The sequence below is a fragment of the Doryrhamphus excisus genome, chromosome 10 (assembly GCF_030265055.1).
Source record: "Doryrhamphus excisus isolate RoL2022-K1 chromosome 10, RoL_Dexc_1.0, whole genome shotgun sequence".
In the NCBI taxonomy this organism is placed as follows: Eukaryota; Metazoa; Chordata; class Actinopteri; order Syngnathiformes; family Syngnathidae; genus Doryrhamphus; species Doryrhamphus excisus.
Window position 1 is genome coordinate 12,410,255 of NC_080475.1, and position 17,037 is coordinate 12,427,291.

At 41.5% G+C, this 17,037-nt stretch overlaps 1 protein-coding gene across 3 annotated transcripts; it reads right to left on the minus strand.

Moving 5' to 3' along the window:
- Positions 1 to 210: 210 nt before the first annotated feature.
- On the minus strand, positions 211 to 10,034 carry vwa1 (von Willebrand factor A domain containing 1). 3 transcript variants are annotated; one of them, XM_058084664.1, is made up of 7 exons: positions 9,808 to 10,034; positions 9,663 to 9,740; positions 6,343 to 6,900; positions 3,109 to 3,438; positions 2,749 to 3,024; positions 1,314 to 1,586; positions 211 to 1,090 (listed from the first exon to the last, which is right to left on the minus strand). In XM_058084664.1, the coding sequence occupies exons 2-7, from the start codon at positions 9,736 to 9,738 to the stop codon at positions 1,062 to 1,064; spliced, it is 1,542 nt and encodes a 513-aa protein (XP_057940647.1). In that variant the 5' UTR covers positions 9,739 to 9,740; positions 9,808 to 10,034; the 3' UTR covers positions 211 to 1,061. The 3 variants fall into 3 exon arrangements, with proteins under 3 accessions (XP_057940647.1, XP_057940648.1, XP_057940645.1); XM_058084665.1 differs by having other exon boundaries at positions 211 to 1,087; positions 9,663 to 10,034; XM_058084662.1 differs by having other exon boundaries at positions 9,663 to 10,034.
- Positions 10,035 to 17,037: the final 7,003 nt, after the last annotated feature.

Below are 17,037 nucleotides of genomic sequence, written 5' to 3' on the forward strand. Positions count from 1 at the left end.
TAAATTTTTTAAAAAAAGGTAAAATACAGATATTCATGTACAAATTGACATTATACAATATATTTGTTTTTATTATTAAGGGCTACCAAAATGTATTAAATATATTAATCTAAAGAAACTTTTTAGAAATAATAATAATAAAGAGAAAAAAGAACTTATAAAAAATGACAAAATAAAAAATAAAGCGAAAAAAACATTACATGACTTTATTGCAATTTGATGGTACAAAGCAGAGCAGGTCAACAATAAAACATTTTCTCTAAGGAAAATATAAACCTATTTTTGTTCAATTGAAATGACGTGCGTGGTTGCTGACAGTAGGGGGCAGCAAAGACTCACTTAGTAATACCCTTGAAACGTCTCAAAAAGTACTTGCTAAATGGTAATGTTAATTATAATTACATTATGATTCAGGAAGAAGAAATATAGACAATGGCGACTATATTATATTTGTAATAAATGCCATGTTTGGTCATAAAAGTGCTTTCTTAATTTAACATTTGAAGAATAACATTTGACATTTGTGACCAACCTAAATTTCCAAACATAACATTGATAAGTACTCTTTACAAGGATAACTCAAGAGGTTTTATTTGCTATAAAAACATTGGAGATGGTCAAAATGTGCTGCAAAAACACGCCACATCAATCATCATGTGTATTCCCATCATGCACTTCTCCTGAAAAGATACACTTAATCCTTAAAAGGTGCATATATGAGCCAATAGGAGATCTGTTTCCTATATTTTCTGATGTACTGTATTTCTAATATTGAACACCTCAATAATAAACATATTGTAGACCACATAGGCAATATAATAGCAATAAAAAGTAAAATAGTCCCTTGTTTTCTCCACGTTTTGACAGACAACATGCGGCCATATTGTCCTTGCACCACTCCTTTCAGAGTGTCTATGCTTTCCACATGAGGACAAGCCAAGCTGCACATCATTCCTTGGATCATATCCACAGAGCCACGGAGAAGCATGGGAAAGAATTATAGCTGAAGTCCACCCTGTTCTTCTTGCTAGCCTCCATGTTTGGTGAGGTACACTCGGGTGCTATGATTGATAGCCGTATGCTGAAGCTTCTGGAAGACAGAAGAACACAATGAAGCAAAAAGGACAGAAATTGATTAGTGGTCCATCACATCCAGCAGATGGCACTGTGGTAACAAAAACAGGTTACCAGTATTTAATACTACTAAATATAAAAACTCTACTGTAAAGATTATTGGACTCAGTAGTGAATATTAAACTGTATCATACTGCATTGCGATGGAGATCAAACATAGAACCAAAGATGACGCTCACCTGAGGTAAAGCGTGCGGTGCAACACAGTCCCTCTCCCCGTGCTGTCCTATAAATGGGTGAAACACACACCCTGGCAGAGGGTGGGAGGTTGCTGAGTCGTGTCGACAGGGAATTTGGCGGCAAGTAGACAGAAGTCCGCTGGTCAGCGCTCACTTGCCGTCCCTCCCATGTGAGCCAGTAACCCTTTAATCCGTCGGCGCTGCCTCTCCAGTCCACCTGAACAGAGTGACTGTCCACTGTGGTCAGTTGCAGGTCGGACAGGGCTGGAGTCACTGCAAAAAGACATGGCAGGGGAACTTACAAGGGCTTATTTTGAGTTGTGTTGATTTCTATTATGTAAGGTGGCGGTTATAGGCTGCACGGCGATTTAGTGGTTAGCGCGCAGACCTCACAGCTAGGAGACCTTGGTTCAATTCCACCCTCGGGCATCTCTGTGTGGAGTTTGCATGTTCTCCCCGTGCATGCGTGGGTTACTCTGGTTTCCTCCCACATTCCAAAAACATGCTAGGTTAATTGGCGACTCCAAATTGTCCATAGGTATGAATGTGAGTGTGAATGGTTGTTTGTCTATATGTGCCCTGTGATTGGCTAGCGACCGGTCCGGGGTGTACCCCGCTTCTTGCCCGAAGACAGCTGGGATAGGCTCCAGCACCCCCGCAACCCTCACGAGGAAGAAAAAGAATGAATGAATGAAAACTAAAGTTTGTGTCATATAGCATAGACATTTTAAGGAAGATCTGGGTTCGATTCCCTGCTCGGGTATCTCTGTGTTTGTGGAGTTTGCATGTTCTCCGGGTACTCCGGTTTCCTCCCACATTCCAAAAACATGCTAGGTTAATTTGCGACTCCAAATTGTCCATAGGTATGAATGTGAGTGTGAATGGTTGTTTGTCTATATGTGCCCTGTGATTGGCTGGCTGGCCACCAGTCCAGGGTGTACCCCGCCTCTCGCCTGAAGACAGCTGGGATAGGCTCCAGCACCCCCTGCGACCCTCGTGAGGATAAGCGGGAGAAAATGAATGAATGAATGTTTCAGTCTAGGCTGCATGGCGGCGAGTGGTTAGTACGCAGGCCTCACAGCTAGGAGACCTGAGTTTGATTCCACCCTCCGCTATATCTGTGTGGAGTTTGCATGTTCTCCCCGTGCATGCGTGGGTTTTCTCCGGGTACTCCTGTTTCCTCCCACATTCCAAAAACATGCTAGGTTAATTGGTGACTCCAAATAGGTATGAATGTGAGTGTGAATGGTTGTTTGTCTATATGTGCCCTGTGATTGGTGGCCAGGTAGAAAATGAATAAGCGGTAGAAAATGAATTAATGAAGGTGGCGGTTGGTGGGTGGAGCAATTTCAATGACTCCACAGTCCCGTAGCGTTATGTCGTCAATCACTACCAGAACATTTACGATGGACTCCATCATCTTCACATATCTAACCTTCCTTGGTGCAGACTTTAACCGACATTGCCCTCTCCTTGCCCGAAGAATGGCGTGCGTTCACGGTGACCAAGTAGGTGCTATCTGGTTGGAGATTCTTGAGCAGCGTAGAGTTCTGCCACTTGTCCACTGTGATTGCTTGCAGCTTGCCAGTAGGCAGCGTAGAGTATTCAATGGAGTAACTTGTGACCACGTCCGGCTGTAGCGGTCCCCAGCTCACCCGAATACTCGTCGGTCCTGATTCTGAGACAGTCACTGCAGCAGGACTCTGCACCTCTGGTAGGAAAAGACAATCATCAGTCAGTATTTATTTGTATTTTTGTATAATAGCAAATATTAAACAAGAGTTTATAACCTAACCTGGATTAGTTGTGAAGGTGACAGATAGCGTGTTAAAAGACTGTTCATTGGACTCGGGTGTCAAGGTGGCTGTGTATGTGGTATCAGGCTTCAGGCCTGTTAGCCTGACAGAATTGGAATCTGCAGACTGGACCAGTCTCTGGTACTGACTTCCACCAGTGCTCGGACTGGTCCCTGTGCCGCCTCCCGCACCTCCTGTTCCACCTGATGGACGCGGGCCGAAACGTATCTCGTAGTAGCCTGGCAAACCAGATAAAACAGGTCGCCACTGGAGGGTGGCGGCATTGGAGGAGACGTCTTGCACGTTGATACGCTCCGCACGGATTATCTCTACGGAAAAAAAACACATTGAAAAAGTTTAAACTTGGTTAATTATGATTCTTCATAACTAAAAATAGGCGGCACGGCGGTCGAGTGGTTAGCGCGCAGACCTCACAGCTAGGAGACCAGGGTTCAATTCCACCCTCGGCCATCTCATACTAGGTTAATTGGCGACTCCAAATTGTCCATAGGTATGAATGTGAGTGTGAATGGTTGTTTGTCTATATGTGTCCTGTGATTGGCTGGCTGGCCACCAGTCCAGGGTGTACCCCGCCTCTCACCGGAAGACAGCTGGGATAGGCTCCAGCACCCCTCCCGCGACCCACGTGAGGAAAAGCGGTAGAAAATGAATGAATGAATGTTTCAGTCTAGGCTGCATGGCAGTCTAGTGGTTAGCACGCAGGCCTCACAGCTAGGCGACTTGGGTTCAATTCCACCCTCCGCTATCTCTGTGTGGAGTTTGCATGTTCTCCCCGTGCATGCGTGGGTTTTCTCCGGGTACTCCGGTTTCCTCACACATTCCAAAAACTCCAAATTGTCCATAGGTATGAATGTGAGTGTGAATGGTTGTTTGTCTATATGTGCCCTGTGATTGGCTGGCCACCAGTCCAGGGTGTACCCCGCCTCTCGCCCGAAGACAGCTGTGATAGGCTCCAGCACCCCCACAACCCTCGTGAGGAAAAAGCGGTAGAAAATGAATGAATGAATGAATGAATGAATAACTAAAAATAAACATTCAACTTGCAGGCCGTGACACAATTTTCAGGGGTTGCAGACAGTGTGCTAAAAAAAGTCTCCGCTCGAGACAGAAACCAAAGACGGGCTTGGGTTTCAAAATGCATTCATAACCTCTTTTGAAATAGCCAACCCTGTCAGTCAAGAGCCGGCGGCGAAATAATAACAACACCTACTGAGGTGTTGATTTCTGAATTCACAATCGGCTCTGTGTCTCTTTGTTGTGCACATTTAACCTTTTCATGCAATGCATCATGACTTTGACCTGCAGTATAAATTGCAGGGGTCCCTCAGGGGGGGTGTCACGGTTATGGCAGTTACCTAATCTGGAAGTCAAGAACTGCCCCATTCGTCTATATATAGGAAAACATATATACATCTGTATACATGTCTCATCTACCACAGCACCATAGGGATGCAGCGAGTCATTAAGGCCATGAATAGATCACGTTATCTCATTACACATGCATGCTCTAGCTTCCATGTCTGCTTGAGCATGCACGGAACTCGGGACAAGCGCCGCAATGAGAAACGTATCTTATAATATACGCCGGGACGCTCCAAGTGGAGTCATTTGGATGAAGTTGTTTGCGTCCACCCAAGAGCAATGACCTTGCTTGTTGATGTTGATGAAGATTTGACAATGGATAATGAAGCATGACTAGTTTATTCTGCGATTCAACCGCACTTAAAGGTAATGGTAATGGTTTAATTTCATTTGAACATGCATCAGATTACAATTGAATGCATCACATAATCAGTTCACAGTTCCACGTGTCCAAAAGGAGTAGGAAGAAGCAAAGCTTATTAAATCCTACCCCTCCATCTGGTACTTTTGCAATCAGTAACTGTTACATTTGTTCACTTCCTGCTTTCCTAATGTAATTTAAGTAAATGTTCCGTTTTGCATTTATTCCTGGCATTAAATAATACTCCCCTCTTGATACATTATAGTATGCACCTTGTAGTCTTACACTTGTTTCGTAAAATACACTGTGTTTTCGGGCACGATTGTGCATCAGTCACTGACAATGTAATGGTAATGGTTTCATTTCATTTGAACATGCATCAGATTACAATTGAATGCATCACATAATCAGTTCAGAGTTCCACATGTCCAAAAGGAGTAGGAAGAAGCAAAGCTTATTAAATCCTACCCCTCCATCTGGTACTTTTACAATCAGTAACTGTTACATTTGTTCACTTCCTGCTTTCCTAGTATAATTTAAGTTGTTTTTTTTTTGTTTTTTTTTACTTTATTTTACTTTTATTTAATTTCTTTGTCACGTACCGAAGTACGAGGTGATATGACCATCCAATGACATAATGTGTACCATAGTAAGTGTCAATATAGTGATATATATAGCACATCATGACTGGTTCAAGACTCTTCATCCTTGTATTTAGCAAACATCAACTGCTTGTATTGTTTCTTGAATTGGCTCATCGTTGTGCATTGTTTGACTTCCTTACTCAATCCATTCCATAGTTTGATTCCACATACTGAAATGCTATGGCTTTTTTAACGTAGTCCTAGCATATAAGTGTTTCAAATGTAGTTCTTCCCTGAGATCATATTTCTCCTCTCTTGTAGAGAAGTATTGATTGACATTTTTAGGGAATTGGTTATTTTTAGCCTTATGCATTATTTTAGCTGTTTGAAGATGAACTATATCAGCAAGTTGAAGTATTTGTGATTTTAGAAATAAGGAGTTAGTATGTTCTCTGTAGGCGGCATTATGAATTATCCTTACTGACCTTTTTTTGCAGTGCATTTAGCAAGTGAAGATTGCTTTTATAGTTATTAGCCCATATTTCCACACAATAAGTAAGATATGGTAGAACCAGAGAGCAATAAAGAGTGTGGAGTGATTTCTGATTGAGCTTTGTTTGTATTGTATTTGTTTGTATTGCTTTGTTCAATACTGAAATATTTCCAGCCACCTTATGTAGTACATTTGTAATATGAGGTTTCCAGCTTTTTTTTCAGCTAGATTTTCATCTATTATGATCCCCAGAAATTTATTTTCGTTTTCGAACGGAAAACTGAACTTTTTTTGCTACCCATCGTCCATTTATTTCCCTTCTCTGTGAGTCCTAAAAACAAAAAAACAAGTTAGCGTGAAAGTGTTAACAATACTGTATACTGTAAAAATACATATACTGTAACAGACTCACCGATGATGGCGTCCCGCAGGTCCTCTGCAATGATGCTCATGTCGTCAATGTCCACAAAGTACAGGTGGTTTTCAGCAGGGGGCGACACAACCTGCCTCAGCACCTGATAGTTACCATGGTCAGTGGAGACCACCAGCACGGCCACGCCCTCCTCCTTCAGCTCAGCCATTGGTCCGATCACATCACCCGGCTTCACCCCATCAGTCAGCCAAACCAGCACTCTTGGGAGCCCCACACGGGCCCCGCCCACAGGTCCTGGCTTCAATACCCGATCCTTTGCGATTCTCAGCGCCTCCACTGTGTTTGTGTCCCCCCTGAGGGGTTTGATGCTCCTCAAAGCCCCCTGGAGGCCGCTTTGGGCGCTATACGTGTCAAAGCCGAACTCAAGCCGTGGTTGGCTTCCCACCTGTAAAAGTCCAATCCTCACCTGATCCTCGCCGAGGGAAAAGGGTAGGACTAGTTCTGACAGGAAATCAAGCATACGGGAGTGCTCGTAGGATGATATGCTGCCTGAGGAGTCCAGAAGGAAAAGGACATCTCCCTCGCAGCAGTTTAGAACTGTGGAGAACAATACATAACTTAATACAGTCGCCCCTCGCTACATAGGGATTCGAACATGCGGCCTATTACACATTTGAAAGACAAGTCATATATACTATTCTGGTCACTCGGCATCAGCAATGTTACACTGATGAGACATTAATTTAGATTACATCCGAGTGGAAAAAAGTTATCCTCCCATTCGGTGTGGAAGTGGTAATTTTTTTTTAATGTGATTGTTGATAGACCACATTTTCGTCATTCTCTTAATAATGTAAAAGCTACAATATTTTACATCAATGCAAAAATGTCACAATCTTTGACAATACAATGCGTATGAGGTTGTGCATGGCTTAGAAAGTTGTTGTTCATTCATTCATTCATTTTCTACCGCTTTTTCCTCACGAGTGTCGCGGGGGTGCTGGAGCCTATCCCAGCTGTCTTCAGGCAAGAGGCGGGGTACACCCTGGACTGGTGGCCAGCCAATCACAGGGCACATACAGACAAACAACCATTCACACTCACATTCATACCTATGGACAATTTGGAGTCCCCAATTAACCTAGCATGTTTTTGGAATGTGGGAGGAAACCGGAGTACCCGGAGAAAACCCACGGGGAGAACATGCAAACTCCACACAGAGATGGCCGAGGGTGGAATCGAACCCTGGTCTCCTAGCTGTGAGGTCTGCGCGCTAACCACTCGACCATGCCGCCCATAATAAAACTATAATAATCTCAAAAAATTAATCATCATTTGAATGAATGTACAGAATATACTGTATATGCATGCTAGCCACTTGTTTTTCCATCAGCACGAAGAATTCTGTCCATCAAGACTGATTGTTTGGACTTTGGAACAAGAGGAGGGGGCTCCGCCGTATCACGGCAACCCACCTACCCTCCCACCCCTCCTGTCTGCACCTTTGTGTAGGTAGGTATGCTGTTATCTTAAACATCTGCAAATACACCATATGGACAAAAGTGTAGGGATGCCTAACAGGAAGTTTAAAAAGTTTTCCAAACTGAGGGTTGTGGGGCCAAAATGGGTCACTATTGGGTTGCCGACCAATTATTGATCATCATGAAGGTATTCTGCATTTTTTATCATCAGTTTATGAACAGATGAGATGTATTTTACTCCTGTAGTATGTATTTATTCATTCACATATAGTATATGTTGTCTATATGTGCCCTGTGATTGGCTGGCCACCAGTCCAGGGTGTACCCCGCCTCTGGCCCGAAGACAGCTGGGATAGGCTCCAGCACCCCTGCAACCCTTGTGAGGATAAGCAATAGAAAATGAATGAATGAATGAATGAACATATAGTATATGTATTTATTTTATAATGTACTTCTCTGAGTAATTACGTTTGTATTATTTAATTATACTTATTATGATTAATTATTATTATTTATTTATAGAAGCATTTACTGTTATTGTTATTATTTTTCTATCAATTGTCACACATTATAAATTCTTTAGAAAATATTTAAACGGGACCTATTATGCAAATTTTTTGTCCCTTTGTATTGAGTTGTAGACTCCTACAGAGCAGCAACACACAATAACCTGCACATAAAGCTTTATAGTTTTTTTTCCAGAATCTGCACTTATTAAGCTGTATTTCTTTGGATGTAATCTTCCGACAAAAACGGCCTGTTTTCATTTATTCCACCCACAGCCCCGCCTCCAGGCACGCCCACTTCACTGTGGTTGGTCGCTTTTGCAAGTACTTAAAAGGACGTCAGGTTTATGCCTAGCAAATGACCACCAGGATCTGTGATTACTACTTTCTCAAAAATCATTGGCTGTTGCCTGATTTGTTGTTGTTTTTTTTATTAAACTCCACAAGATGGCAGTATTTACATTTGAAGTGATGTCAACATACAGCAGCTTTACCTCCAAAATATTGCTACTCATACTTGTCATATTGTTATATACAACAAACACATCAGGAGTATTTGTCCTACTCTAAATATATTATTATATACAGTATAATTAGAGACTTTACAGCATTTCAGTCTGTGACCCAATAAAATCTGAGCCATATTAGGCCCCAGACTCTCAGTTTGGGCAACCCTGCAGTAGTGTATCTGTTTCCAGTAAATCAATTCCAGAATTTACTTGCATACGTATGTTGCATAGGTGTGATGGCAAATATGCAGGACTAAATTGTGCATGAATTTGTACACACGTAGTGTAGTTGCGATACAAAGTTATTTTTATATACTGTACATACAGAAACACATTTAACAGGCGTGCTTATTAAAGAAGTGCTGAACTGTTTGCTAGTCTCCTATTCATGGCCAGAACATGGTGGCAGCATTTCACTAATGATTACTATATTAACTCCAGTGACACACTCAGCAGTTACACCACAGAGTTTCACCACAAGGAACATTTGTCTAGCTATGATATTTATTTTTATATGTTATTACGTTATTCCTGTGTGTTGATGACAGTATCCCGAATGCTAGCACTGTATTTCCTTGGTAGCACAACCATAACAACATTTGTATCATGCCACTTTATTGTCTTTGCTCACAAGGTACAAATAAAGTTATTAGCTGAATTTGAATATGACTGAACGTAATAATAGTGATAATTGTTCGACATATGCATTTTGTATTAATGACTTGTACATTTATATGTATTTTTTAACCTTAAAATAAATAATAAAATTGTATTTTATCGTGTATTTTGCTGGTGTGTGTTGTGATTAACAGCTGCTCAGTGTATGAATAGGCACTAATAAAGTTTTTTTCAAATGTACTCACCGCCCTCAGGTGCACTAGCTTGAGCATTCAAAATCGTCGGCAGCAAACATAACATGAGCATCCATGTTGTCAACATCACTGCAAGGTCAAAGGCAAAATTCCACTCAGCAAAAATCAAAATTCAATTAAAATTCAAAATAGTTACAGTAAATGTCGCCGAGAGCTTTGAAGTTGACGGTCAAGTTAATCCACCACCACAGCGCCGAAGGTAACTCCAAAATAAAGTCCCCGGTCAGATCACTAAATCAGTCTTTCTTTTCTTTGTTGGGTTGGTTTTTGTAATTTTATAAACGTTCAGCTCAATAAAGTGGACGCCCGACTGAAACCAGAATGAGACGCAAACTTTTCCGTCTGTTGGTTGTCTTGCCGCTCCTTCTCAAAGCAAATGAGACACCATATAGACAACGTCGCAGTGCAGTGCAGTGCAGTATTTCCGGTGCGTGTTGATTTCAAAATAAAGCTGTCGAGTCCCGACTGACTGAGATCATAGTAATAATAAAACACTAATAAAGTGTTTTGTGGCAATTAAAATGCAAAGTTAGCGGAAAATATGTTGAGGTAATTGTTAATTGGTGTATACGCTGTACTTGTACATATGTAGTAGATCACATACAATTACATAACATTAAGGTGTGGGCACCAATGCTAAACTAGCATTGCTTTGTGCTAACATTACGCTCAGATTTTAACAGCAACAATGTGGTAGGTTGACTTATTCGCTAAAAAAAAAAAAAAAAATGCCCAGCAGAGAACCAGGCTGCATTTTATGATGTGTAGTGAAGCCTACTTTTTTGTTTATGAAATGCGAAAAAGCCAGAGGTTTTTTTTTCTGACTTTTGGTGCTCTCGGGAATCGTGTACATAATTAAAAAGTTATTTTTGGATTGAAAATGCTGACATAGAATAACAAAAAAAAACATTGATTCATATAAACATATAAACTCTCATACATATGTTATGTATTTCTATAATTTGCCTACAGGTGCTATGTGTGCTGTGTGGTGTCTTTATTTTGAAATAAAAGAGCCACGGTGCTTGTGCTTCTTCTGTCCAACTTGATTCATCTCACTCCTCCCTTTGGCTCCCTGTCCACCTTCTCCAACTCATAGTAAAATAAACTTGCTCTCACTGTCCAACCAGGCGTCAAATATTTGGATATGAGCCAGCACATCTTCTCTCTTTTGCTAGTTATAGAAATGAAGTCATTAACACCAGGGGGGAAAATACCGTCTCATTTGGGCTCATCCTCAAAGGAGCTAAAGATCATGCTTTCCTTCTGGTTGCCTTTTTATAGCCGCAGCCAAAGTTGGAATAGCTTGAACTGCTAGAACAACAAAAAAAGCTGCAATATGCATGCCGGGCCAGTAGTTGGCGATGTCACCTTGTCACAAAACATTCCGAACTTGCTAACCAACGACTTGGCTGTCTTTCGTTTTCATATTTCTTGGTTTGTAATTTAACCGTATTTCCACAAATAGTGGCTTCCTCTTTAATAACCACTTTAATAACCTCTCAAATCGATCCACACAAAATGGTGAAAATTTGTCAAAACATGCCCCCCCCCGCCCCTTCTGTGTTGCATGTGCTATTATTTTTCCCATAAATAGACCACATGGTGTCCTTCCTGTTAAACCCCATAGTAAACCCACATGCTCTACAAAACATCAACTATAAGTTTAGTGTGTTTTGCTGAATCACCACGGAATTTGGTAGACACCCCCGGGGGACAGACAAACACATGTGTGTAAAATTTGAGCAAGATCGGTTGAAAAATATAGCTGTTTCAAGGCAATCATCTTTGCATGTTTTCCATAGCATAGCATAGCATAACATAACATAACATAACATAACATAACATAACATAACATAACATAACATAACATAACCTATGTGAAATTAATTGGGCTGCACAACGACCAAGTGGTTAGCGCACAGGCCTCACTGCTAGGAGACCCGAGTTCAATTCCATCTCTGTGTGGAGTTTGCATGTTGTCCCCGTGCCTGCGTGGGCAAATCAGAACATATTTACATCAGGAAGTGCAAAAAATGATTAATTCGAATACCAAAATAGTTGTTGATTAATTGGATAATCTATTAAACATCGATTCAATCAACATTAGCACATTCCCCCATTTGTAGTTGGTTCTTGCTATTAGTTAACACATGTTTATGGATATCTGTAGTAAAGTGGGATAAGCGGTTAGCACGCAGGCCTCGCAGCTAGGAAACCAGAGTTCAATTCCGCCCTCGGCCATCTCTGTGTGGAGTTTGCATGTTCTCCCCGTGCATGCGTGGGTTTTCTCCGGGTACTCCGGTTTCCTCCCACATTCCAAAAACACGCTAGGTTAATTGGCGACTCCAGTGAAATTGATTGTCAACAAACATAAAATAAACAAACGGTTCAAATGACGCAGTGGTATCTATTTTTGAGCTCATGGCGGTAAAGTTCCTGCTATCCAGGAGATTATGGAGCTTGTGGTCTATAAAGAAGACACCACAAGTACTTAAACACAGTGTGTGTGTGTGTGTTTGTTCCAGAAGCCAAGAAGAAACAAAGGCAGTAGGAGGGCCGGTGGGATAAATGGATGGGAGAATCCAAGTGGGATCCAACAAAGTTCTGCATTCCACTGTGACACGTTGCATTCAAATACTTCTATTGTTCCAATAAAGACACTGACTATAAAAACATCCTTTTTTCATCCACACACCTCGTAACTAAACACTGTACAGTACACTGGGAAAAATGAACGCCTTTTATCCAGTTCAATTCCGCCCCCGGCCATGTCTGTGTGGAGTTTGCATGTTCTCCCCGTGCATGCGTGGGTTTTCTCCGGGTACTCCGGTTTCCTCCCACATTCCAAAAACATTAATTTAAGGTTAATTGGCGACTCCAAATTGTCCATAGGTATGAATGTGAGTGTGAATGGTTGTTTGTCTATATGCACAGCTGCCGAATCCCTTTCGTCTGATTATTTACACAAAATAAACACAATTAGTACACTAAAATTGTTACTGAAAGCTTGCCCTCCATAGGTATGAATGTGAGTGTGAATGGTTGTTTGTCTATATGTGCCCTGTGATTGGCTGGCCACCAGTCCAGGCCACCACCCCAGTCGCTCCTATGTCAGGGGACTACATTGGAAAGCTTGATATGCTGTAGCGTCATAAAATTATCTGAGGAACTTTTAGGTTAAATAACTATATGCATTAACTAATAAGGTAGTAGTAAAGAAAGTTATAAATAATTTAAAAAGTTAATATATTAACTCCAATTTGTACTGTTTTTTACTGTCCGACTATTAATGATGTGAAACATAAAATCTTTAACAGAATGGACTTAGATTGTATGATAAATTGAGTATTCATAAAAAATAATAATTGTTTTTATTATCCAAACATAAAAAAGGAAAACAGAGAAGAAGACCTCGAAAACTCCTTACTTACAATCCACTCCTTTTTCCGGACCAACAGAACTTAAAGGAAATGTTTATTGGAGAATGTATTATACTTTTTCCTCCCATTTCTTGCACTTTTTTGGTGCTTTGTTTTCTTTTTTTTATCATGGTCAAAATGAATAGATTAAAAATGCATGAACATATATATGAACATACAACAGAAAAATAAACACAAAAGAAAATGTGTATTACACTCTTATTATCATAACAATAATAATTAAAGGACATTACTAAAGTTAAAAAATAATTCAAGACATTCAATGTGAAATCCAGACATTTGACATACAACATTTATTTGTAATAAGATTGTGAGAGCCTTTTTCACATTTCACACAGGATAATATATATAATATAATATTTATTATATATTATATATATATATATATAACCAGGCCTTAACCAGGCGGATTACTTTTGTAATCGGATTACTTTTGTAATTTTTTTTGTAATTTTTTTGTAATTTTTTTTGTAATTTTTTTGTAATTTTTTTTGTAATTTTTTTCAATTTTTCTTGTTTTTCATTTTTTCTCTTTTTCTCATTTTTCCCATTTTTGTCTTTTTTCTCATTTTTTTCAGTCATGTCATTTTTCAAATTTCACAAAAATGAGACAAAAGTAATCGGATTCAATAGTAATCCGCCTGGTCAAGGCCTGGTTAAGGCCTGGTAAAGGCCTGGTTAAGGCTTGGTAAAGGCCTGGTTAAGGCCTGGTCAAGGCCTGGTCAAGGCCTGGTCAAGGCCTGTTCAAGGCCTTTTCAAGGCCTTTTGAAGGCCTTGAAAGTTGCCTTTTTGAGGCCTGGTCAAGGCCTGGTCAAGGAAAAGGCCTGGTCAATTTCAGCCAAAAGGCGCTAAATCCGAAAAAAAAAAATAATTAAAAAAAATATAAAATACATGGTGTGTGCAGGATTTTTATAGCATGCATTTTTATGACCTATATTGATAGCTCTTTCATTTGCAATATAGACTTGATGACCAAATAGATTGTGTGCGTAATTAAAAATCATTGATTTTCTCGAAATCAGTCAAAATGGATTTAGCGCCTTTTGGTTGCAAGCTCTTCACATGTTCTCACATGTGCATTAGCAGTGCACGCTCAATGACTGTGTGTATTTTACCACACATGGGAGTTCTCATCTTGTGTTTTGGCAGTAAATCATCTCCATACACGGAACATGGCCGTATGTGTGCAAAGCGTGCAGCAAGGCCCCACCGTGATTGTTTTTAAGACGAACATTTGTGTTTTGAAATCACATTGACACGGACACACAAGCCTGCGTCGCGCGTCAATACGCACACATTTCCAGCTGTTTCCAACCACACAGTCTTGTGTCAGCACGCCCCAGTCCCTATGCGGGGTTTTGCAATTTTGGGTTCATTTTAGCATTCCGGCATTTGGGAAAGAAAATTGCAGCAGTGCCAGGCATGAGAGGACTCCATGGGAGGAGCAGGAAAGAAGACGCAAACTTTATGACAAATTCAAGGGTGTTGTAGCAGAACTTCCTTTTGGGAGGGAGGCTGAAAGTCTCTCATTGAGCAGCCTCGCGGAAAGCAGCAATTATCCATTAAAAGTCGGTTTGTGGCTGCACTGCGGATAAGTGGTTAGCACACAGGCCCCATAGCTAGGAGACCTGTGTTCAATTCCACCCTCCGCCATCTCTGTGTGGAATTTGCATGTTCTCCCTGTGCAGGCGTGGGTTTTCTCCAGGTACTCCGGTTTCCTCCCACATTCCAAAAACATGCTAGGTTAATTAGCGACTCCAAATTGTCCATAGGTATGAATGTGAGTGTGAATGGTTGTTTGTCTATATGTATTTGTCTATATATATTTAGACCGCTTATCCTCACAAGGGTCATGGGGGAGCTTGAGCCTATCCCAGCTGTCTTCGGGCAAGAGGCGGGGTACACCCTGGACTGGTCGCCGGCCAGCCAATCACAGGGCACATATAGACAAACAACCATTCACACTCACATTCATACCTATGGACAATTTGGAGTCGCTAATTAACCTAGCATGTTTTTGGAATGTGGGAGGAAACTGGAGTACTCCCCAAAAAGATGGCCGAGGGGGGAATTGAACTCGGGTTTCCTAGCTATGAGGCCTGCGTGTTAACCACGTGGCCACCATGCAGCGCTCTTCCATTATTTGTAAACTCTAAATTCATTCATTCATTCTACCGCTTATCCTCATGAGGGTCGCGGGGGTGCTGGAGCCTATCCCAGCTGTCTTCGGGCGTAAGGCGGGGTACACCCTGGACTGGTGGCCAGCCAATCACAGGGCACATATAGACAAACAACCATTCACACTCACATTCATACCTATGGACAATTTGGAGTTGCTAATTAACCTAGCATGTTTTTTGGAATGTGGGAGGAAACCGGAAAACCTACGCATGCACAGGGAGAAACTCCACACAGATATGGCCGATGGGGGAATTGAACCCGGGTCTCCTAGCTGTGAGGCCTGCGCGTTAACCACTTATCAACCTTAATTCTAAACTCTAAATTAAGACCACAAATACACCCAAGGGACTTCCATCTTCCTGAGCGGGAGAGATAGGATGGTACCTCCCGACCTGCGTCATTGGTACTTTCCTGCTCTCGTTAATCAGCATCCTGTGTACATCCACAGTGGGTATTTTCCTCTTGAGCTCCATCTGTTAAGACATGTGAACTTGGCAACATTTTTTTTTTTGGGTGTTCCCAACATGGCAACGAGTGCGGAAATCCCACTTGAAATACCCGGAAGACTCTGATTTGAGAATGTGTTAGCCCATGAATGAAATGAGGAAGGAGGTTCATGACAGCTGCAACTATAAAAGGAACGGTTGAGCACCTCTCCTCCCAAAATGGAGCATCATTTTTTGCCTCGATAGGGAAGTAGTTGTGACTCTAGAGCACAGCTCCCACTGTTAACATGACTGTGTGTAGATGCTCAAGTAAAATATGAAGCTGTTTCCATTGGAAGCCGCATTTAGGCTGACCTCACATTCTCCACAGTTGTGCTACCAAGACTTCTGAAACACTCAATCTCGGACTCGACCAAACAAATATGACAGGTTCGGATAAACACAAGCAAAAACCCGGCTTGCAGAATGTCGTTCTCACAGAAGCTAACTGGTGTTTTGTAATAAACCGACAGCCACACCAGAGTTTCCATACAGTAGAACGTCATAGCCTCCGGCTCTGCCAGGCTCAGGTTCTCACTGGAACAGCCTTGGATCCTCTTGAGGAGTCCAAACAATGGAGTCTGTTGTGTGAGGGAGTATATGTACTATGTCCAAGTATTAATGAATGCAGTTTTTTTTTTCATGAGGTACACAGTGGATCCTGGGTCCAGCTGCATCACCGCTAACACTGGAAAACACTTGTTTCCAGAAGCGGACTAACTGAGCCGTGTGTGTGTAGGCTCAAGCAATATGAAGAGAAATAGAATTCCATTCAGCTGCCCCGAGCGCTCCCTACATGCTGAGTAGCACAAAGGACTTCCCCTCCTCAAAAAAAAGAAGCAAGCCACACAATAATAAAGTCCCACTTCATCACAAACCACATGAGAAAGGTCAATGGCGGTGAGTCATCCATGTGGGAAGCGCCACAAACTAAGCCAATATCACAAGCATAGCGTACATGCACACAATCACCGTCTGATACCGGATTGAATGTGTACACAATGGCGCCCATAATCCCTCTTTTCTTCACACAAAAGTGTCGGTTTGTTACCATGACGATGCAAAAAAACTACAGAAATTTCCTTGAAAGAAAAATGTTAAAGTACATTTTTGACTTGAATAATTTTGTGGAGTGCATCACAAATTATAAACAAAAAGTAGTTATAGTAGTAGGTTCTACACCCAGGGCGCCCCCCTGAGGAAGCCTACCTCGCTCATAGTCGAGGGCGCCCCCCTGAGGGTGCCGACCACTTAAGC

Bases quoted from the DNA above. Each gene is read 5' to 3' on its own strand.
- vwa1 (XM_058084664.1), bottom strand. From the start codon at position 9,738: ATGTTGACAACATGGATGCTCATGTTATGTTTGCTGCCGACGATTTTG. The intron at 1,587-2,748 runs GTTAGATATGTG...GTCTTTTTGCAG, and splicing joins TAAAGTCTGCACCAAGGAAG to TGACTCCAGCCCTGTCCGAC. The intron at 1,091-1,313 runs GTGAGCGTCATC...TCTGTCTTCCAG, and splicing joins CACCGCACGCTTTACCTCAG to AAGCTTCAGCATACGGCTAT.